The 7,999-nt window shown below is 37.7% G+C and overlaps 1 protein-coding gene across 2 annotated transcripts in view; it reads right to left on the bottom strand.

Moving 5' to 3' along the window:
• Positions 1–1,624: 1,624 nt before the first annotated feature.
• The window catches only part of LOC128666397 (coiled-coil domain-containing protein 3-like), a 100,331-nt gene continuing 93,956 nt past the window's right edge, over positions 1,625–7,999 (bottom strand). The window contains exons 3-4 of one of the 2 annotated variants that reach the window (XR_008403239.1): positions 3,522–3,888; positions 1,625–3,410 (exon numbers count right to left, since the gene is read on the bottom strand). Coding sequence is in view for 1 of the 2 variants with exons in the window: in XM_053720979.1 (XP_053576954.1) it covers positions 3,598–3,888 (291 nt within the window). In the remaining variant the exon portion in view is untranslated. The other variant, XM_053720979.1, reaches the window with a different exon arrangement.

The following is a 7,999-nucleotide window of genomic DNA, read 5'->3' as shown; positions in this document are numbered from 1 at the left end:
CTGGAGAACAACAGGTAATGGTTGTGATGAACAAAACCAGCTATATCAAACACAAAAATAAACACAAAGGAACAATTCAAGTAAAATGGTAATCTCAAAATCAGACAGTTATGTATTTTTATAAGAATTTTATTTCCACTGTGTAACGTGGCAAATTATAGATTTACACCATAGTATAATACATAAACTGAGTTTACATACATCACAGACTTACAGATAACGTTTAGCAATCTGACTTCTTAAGACAAGTAGTTATGTGGCAATCCTTCAGGTTGTTCTTTTGCATTCAGGTTAAGCATTGCCCTTTGATAAATATTGACAAAAAGCAGAACATGTATGATATGTGTAAAAAGCATATGTTATATTAAGATAACTTACAGCCACTTGCATATTGATATAGGCCATTGGTACATTACTATTATTCCAATCTATTCCTAGAATGCTTCTCTTGACTGTACAACCATATATCCTGCTGCACAGGAATTTCAAATAATTTGTCCAAATGAACAAAAATCAAACTTAAATCACCCATAAAACATTTGAAGGCACAGTTAAGTCAAAACTAAACTCAAGAGTGAGATGTAGCATGACATTTTAAACAAGTTTCCAATTGACTTCTATTATCAAATTAGCTTTGTTCTTGGGGTATCTTTTGTTGCATACCTAGGTAGACTCAAGAGCAGCAATGGTTGATTGGAAGCTGGCTGGTGATTGGTGGCTGCACAAATATGCCTTTTGTCATTGGGTTAGCTGCTTCTGAGCCTATTCTTCAACAAAGTATACTAAGAGAAGTAAATTGGAAAGTTGTTTGAAAATTGTGCTTTTTCCACTTCCCCAAGAAAACTGCAGTACTGACCTTGCTACACAAGGATTGTTTAGAGAAGTGTAGGTACTAATTTGCATCTGTCCTCTAATTGGCCACAGCAAAAAAGACCAGGTAAACAGTCATTTAAAGGGTAGCGCCCCCTACTGCTCTGAAATAGCAAAACCCTGAAAATTAATCAAAATAACAGTTTTAAATGCTCATAAAACATTTATTTTGTTTTGCAGCCCTTATGCAGTATAGTATTTAAAATAATGTTATATAAAAATGATTTTAAAGTCCCTTTAATATTTTAAACACTGATTACATGGATTTACCTGCTAGATCTTGCTTTATTACAGATCCCGTCAACATTTAAAGGGACATAAAACCCCCAATTTTTCTTTTGATTCAGATAGAACTTTCCAATTTACTTCTGTTATCTAATTTTATTTGTTTTTTTTAATCCTTTGTTGAAAAGCAAGAAGGTATATGGCAGCTGTTTTGCAACAATGTTATACATTAGCAAAAGCCCTAGATGGCAGCACTATTTCCTGTCATGTAATGCTGCAGAAACGTGCCCGCTACCTATCTAGATATCTCGTCAACAAAGAATAACATGAGAACGAAGAAAATGTAATAATAGAAGTAAATTAAAAAAAAAAATTAAATTGTATTCGCTATCTTAAAAATAAAATAAAAAATGATGGTTTCATGACTCTTTAAGAAAGACAAGGAATGGGAGAAAACATGGTCTTAAAGGGACACTGAACCCAATTTTTTTATTTTCGTGATTCGGATAGAGCATGCAGTTTTAAGCAACTTTCTAATTTACTCCTATTATCAAATTTTTGTCATTCTCTTGGTATCTTTATTTGAAAAGCAAGAATGTAAGTTTAGATGCTGGCCCAATTTTGGTGAACAACCTGGGTTGTTCTTGCTGATTTACCCACCAATAAACAAGTGCTGTCCAATGTTTAACCAAAATTGGCTGGCTTCTTAGCATAGATTCCTAATTTTTCAAATAAAGATAGCAAGAGAACGAAGAAAAATTGATAATAGGAGTAAATTAGAAAGTTGCTTAAAATTGCATGCTCTATCTGAATCACGAAAGAAAATGTTTGGGTTCAGTGTCCCTTTAAATGAACAACTCTGTGTTCTTACAATAAAAAAGACAATGGCCTAGAGTCATGAAACTAATACATAAAAAATATATATTTGGGAGCCAGACAGTGGTATTTGTATATCGATACATGGAAAATAATTCAAAAAGTTATAAGATAGGGGTATAATTCTAGGAGCCAGTGGCTCCCTGGCTGCTGGGTTTGTCACGCTCTGGTATAAACGATATTATCACTTTAAAAACAAAATAAAACTGTGTCACAAAGTTGTCTTTTTATCGGTTATAATCATAAGGGTATATCTGATATTCTATATTTTTGTTTACTAAAGCACTTAGGGCCCGATGATCTAAAGCCCTCTGGGCTGGCGAGATTATATAAGAATGGTCGGCAGTACTTTTATTTCCCTGGTGGAATGATCTAAAGCCACTTTTTACCCTGACAACAGTGTGTCTTGCTAAGGGGCGTATACTGCATTTTTGTATGGGGAGAAGATGCAAACATTACAAAAGTGCACAAAAAAATATATTTAAAAAATCTGACAAAGCGAATAATTGAACCATTCACACAAAAATATGCAGGGAAAAAAATAAGCATATCTTAATAGGCTCAGTAGCTGGTGATTGGTTGCTGTACATAGATGCCTCGTGTGATTGGCTCATCCATGTGCATTGTGATTTCTTCAAGGATACCTAAAGAATTAAGTAAATTGGAATGCTGTTTAAAATTGTATTCTCTATCTGAATCATGAAAGAACATTTTTGGGTTTCATATCCCTTTATCTAACATTAGATCATTTTGAAAATACACAGGAACTCTCCAAACGTATACCGCTTGTTGCAAGAGTTTTGGTATCTTTTCTATCTAGACACAAACATATATGGCAGACTAAAGACCTCTGCTAGAGAAATGAAGCAGTCACAGAAGTGATGTTGGCATGGGATAACCAATCATGATTAAGGGCTGTGTCCTGAAACATCACTTTTCTATTTGTGAATAAATCAATATTGGAAGTATAGTGCGGCTCTCCTTTTTGTGTTTGTGACTAATGACTTTGGTTTATGCAGTGACTAAGTGAGCGTGCACTTTGTAACATGTATATAGTACTGGATGTTTTATGGAAAGTCATGACCAATTACCAGGAGCTGAGAGGTGTGAGTCAAACGACAAAACCAGTCCAGCCTTACTTCAAGCACCTATGGACTGTTGATGGGCCAAAGTCATCATATTATCATGTAAGTATAAGAAGGGTTTTTGTGTATATGATTTCCATTTAGTATACAATAATAATCAGTTAAACTACTCAAAATAACCATTTGCTGCTACTATCATGTCTCTTTGGAAGTAAAAGTAGGAACTGATGATTGTATGAAGAGGTCAACCTGAGATATTTTCTTTTTCCAATTTCAGACACTATTTGACCAAAGCTCAGGAGATATCTTCTGCTTACAGGTCTACAGACCCATCTCAATGATGACTTTGAAGGTCTGGAAGTAAAAGAAAATTATTTAATAAAACCTTTGTTTTAAGGATGGGTAACAATGTATGGATTATGGCTACATGATTTGAGTAATTTCTAATAAAGCACCAGGCTGTACCTCAAATGTCCCCTCATTGGTAATAAGTGAAATGTTTTTGGAGCCAGTGTGGCTCTGAGGTTCTGGGAAATCAAGTTTAGTCCATCCTGTTCCCTGTGGGTTTCTTAGCTGGTCTGGCATAGATCTTCTTGTGGTTTTCAAGCTGTTGGCCTTCCTCATCAAGACTTTTCTCTTTTTCCAGAAGACGTTTGGCCAGGAGTGCATCTTTCTTGTTCTCCATACTGGTTTGGCGAAGAGCACGTTTGAGGTTCTTCACTTTTTCACGGAGGTGCCCGTTGGCTTTTTCAAGGAACCGGACCTTCTGGGATAAATTTTTAACTCTTTCCTCTTCCTCCAGCAAAGCCCTCTGCACTGCACTGCACAGCAGCTACAAGGACAGATTGAGGAGGAATAAGTAATATTAATCTTTATTATTGAAACATTAATGTTAAAGGGACATTCTATTGCAAAATTAAATGTTCCTATTCATTAGACTATACAATTTTTTATTAGTGTTCCTTGGCAAACTTGCTGGTTAACCACATCAATCTGATTTTTAAACATATAGCTAAAGTCTTAGGCCTAGATTTGGAGTTCGGCGGTAAAAGGGCTGTTAACGCTCCGCGGGCTTTTTTCTGGCCGCACCATAAAATTAACTCTGGTATCGAGAGTTCAAACAAATGCTGCGTTAGGCTCCAAAAAAGGAGCGTAGAGCATTTTTACCGCAAATACAACTCTCGATACCAGAGTTGCTTACGGACGCGGCCGGCCTCAAAAACGTGCTCGTGCACGATTCCCCCATAGGAAACAATGGGGCTGTTTGAGCTGAAAAAAAACCTAACACCTGCAAAAAAGCAGCGTTCAGCTCCTAACGCAGCCCCATTGTTTCCTATGGGGAAACACTTCCTACGTCTGCACCTAACACTCTAACATGTACCCCGAGTCTAAACACCCCTAGCCTTACACTTATTAACCCCTAATCTGCCGCCCCCGCTATCGCTGACCCCTGCATATTTTTTTAAACCCCTAATCTGCCGCTCCGTAAACCGCCGCCACCTACGTTATCCCTATGTACCCCTAATCTGCTACCCCTAACACCGCCGACCCCTATATTATATTTATTAACCCCTAACCTGCCCCCCACAACGTCGCCGACACCTGCCTACACTTATTAACCCCTAATCTGCCGAGCGGACCTGAGCGCTACTATAATAAAGTTATTAACCCCTAATCCGCCTCACTAACCCTATCATAAATAGTATTAACCCCTAATCTGCCCTCCCTAACATCGCCGACACCTAACTTCAATTATTAACCCCTAATCTTCCGATCGGAGCTCACCGCTATTCTAATAAATGGATTAACCCCTAAAGCTAAGTCTAACCCTAACACTAACACCCCCCTAAGTTAAATATAATTTAAATCTAACTAAATAAATTAACTCTTATTAAATAACTTATTTCTATTTAAAGCTAAATACTTACCTGTAAAATAAATCCTAATATAGCTACAATATAAATTATAATTATATTATAGCTATTTTAGGATTAATATTTATTTTACAGGTAACTTTGTATTTATTTTAACCAGGTACAATAGCTATTAAATAGTTAAGAACTATTTAATAGTTACCTAGTTAAAATAATAACAAATTTACCTGTAAAATAAATCCTAACCTAAGTTATAATTAAACCTAACACTACCCTATCAATAAAATAATTAAATAAACTACCTACAATTACCTACAATTAACCTAACACTACACTATCAATAAATTAATTAAACACAATTCCTACAAATAAATACAATTAAATAAACTAGCTAAAGTACAAAAAATAAAAAAGAACTAAGTTACAGAAAATAAAAAAATATTTACAAACATAAGAAAAATATTACAACAATTTTAAACTAATTACACCTACTCTAAGCCCCCTAATAAAATAACAAAGCCCCCCAAAATAAAAAAATTCCCTACCCTATTCTAAATTAAAAAAGTTACAAGCTCTTTTACCTTACCAGCCCTGAACAGGGCCCTTTGCGGGGCATGCCCCAAGGATTTCAGCTCTTTTGCCTGTAAAAAAAAACATACAATACCCCCCCCCAACATTACAACCCACCACCCACATACCCCTAATCTAACCCAAACCCCCCTTAAATAAACCTAACACTAAGCCCCTGAAGATCTTCCTACCTTGTCTTCACCATCCAGGTATCACCGATCCGTCCTGGCTCCAAGATCTTCATCCAACCCAAGCGGGGGTTGGCGATCCATAATCCGGTCCAGAAGAGGCTCCAAAGTCTTCCTCCTATCCGGCAAGAAGAGGACATCCGGACCGGCAAACATCTTCTCCAAGCGGCATCTTCGATCTTCTTCCATCCGGAGCGAAGCGGCAGGATCCTGAAGACATCCAGCGCGGAACATCCATCCGGACCGACGACTGAACGACGAATGACTGTTCCTTTAAGGGACGTCATCCAAGATGGCGTCCCTCGAATTCCGATTGGCTGATAGGATTCTATCAGCCAATCGGAATTAAGGTAGGAATTTTCTGATTGGCTGATGGAATCAGCCAATCAGAATCTAGTTCAATCCGATTGGCCGATCCAATCAGCCAATCAGATTGAGCTCGCATTCTATTGGCTGATCGGAACAGCCAATAGAATGCGAGCTCAATCTGATTGGCTGATTGGATCAGCCAATCGGATTGAACCTGATTCTGATTGGCTGATTCCATCAGCCAATCAGAAAATTCCTACCTTAATTCCGATTGGCTGATAGAATCCTATCAGCCAATCGGAATTCGAGGGACGCCATCTTGGATGACGTCCCTTAAAGGAACAGTCATTCGTCGTTCAGTCGTCGGTCCGGATGGATGTTCCGCGCTGGATGTCTTCAGGATCCTGCCGCTTCGCTCCGGATGGAAGAAGATCGAAGATGCCGCTTGGAGAAGATGTTTGCCGGTCCGGATGTCCTCTTCTTGCCGGATAGGAGGAAGACTTTGGAGCCTCTTCTGGACCGGATTATGGATCGCCAACCCCCGCTTGGGTTGGATGAAGATCTTGGAGCCAGGACGGATCGGTGATACCTGGATGGTGAAGACAAGGTAGGAAGATCTTCAGGGGCTTAGTGTTAGGTTTATTTAAGGGGGGTTTGGGTTAGATTAGGGGTATGTGGGTGGTGGGTTGTAATGTTGGGGGGGGGGGGTATTGTATGTTTTTTTTTACAGGCAAAAGAGCTGAAATTCTTGGGGCATGCCCCGCAAAGGGCCCTGTTCAGGGCTGGTAAGGTAAAAGAGCTTGTAACTTTTTTAATTTAGAATAGGGTAGGGAATTTTTTATTTTGGGGGGCTTTGTTATTTTATTAGGGGGCTTAGAGTAGGTGTAATTAGTTTAAAATTGTTGTAATATTTTTCTTATGTTTGTAAATATTTTTTTATTTTCTGTAACTTAGTTCTTTTTTATTTTTTGTACTTTAGCTAGTTTATTTAATTGTATTTATTTGTAGGAATTGTGTTTAATTAATTTATTGATAGTGTAGTGTTAGGTTAATTGTAGGTAATTGTAGGTAGTTTATTTAATTATTTTATTGATAGGGTAGTGTTAGGTTTAATTATAACTTAGGTTAGGATTTATTTTACAGGTAAATTTGTTATTATTTTAACTAGGTAACTATTAAATAGTTCTTAACTATTTAATAGCTATTGTACCTGGTTAAAATAATTACAAAGTTGCCTGTAAAATAAATATTAATCCTAAAATAGCTATAATATAATTATAATTTATATTGTAGCTATATTAGGATTTATTTTACAGGTAAGTATTTAGCTTTAAATAGGAATAAGTTATTTAATAAGAGTTAATTTATTTCGTTAGATAAAAATTATATTTAACTTAGGGGGGTGTTAGTGTTAGACTTAGCTTTAGGGGTTAATACATTTATTAGAATAGCGGTGAGCTCCGGTCGGCAGATTAGGGGTTAATAATTGAAGTTAGGTGTCGGCGATGTTAGGGAGGGCAGATTAGGGGTTAATACTATTTATGATAGGGTTAGTGAGGCGGATTAGGGGTTAATACATTTATTATAGTAGCGCTCAGGTCCGCTCGGCAGATTAGGGGTTAATAAGTGTAGGCAGGTGTCGGCGACGTTGAGGGGGGCAGATTAGGGGTTAATAAATATAATATAGGGGTCGGCGATGTTAGGGGCAGCAGATTAGGGGTACATAGGGATAACGTAGGTGGCGGCGATTTGCGGTCGGAAGATTAGGGGTTAATTATTTTAAGTAGCTGGCGGCGACGTTGTGGGGGGCAAGTTAGGGTTTAATAAATGTAATACAGGGGTCGGCGGGGTTAGGGGCAGCAGATTAGGGGTACATAAATATAACGTAGGTGGCGGTCGGCAGATTAGGGGTTAAAAATTTTAATCGAGTGGCGGCGGTGTGGGGGGACCTCGGTTTAGGGGTACATAGGTAGTTTATGGGTGTTAGTGTACTTTAGGGTAC

This window comes from Bombina bombina, chromosome 7 (genome assembly GCF_027579735.1).
Source record: "Bombina bombina isolate aBomBom1 chromosome 7, aBomBom1.pri, whole genome shotgun sequence".
In the NCBI taxonomy this organism is placed as follows: Eukaryota; Metazoa; Chordata; class Amphibia; order Anura; family Bombinatoridae; genus Bombina; species Bombina bombina.
This window is presented reverse-complemented; position numbering and strand designations above follow the sequence as displayed.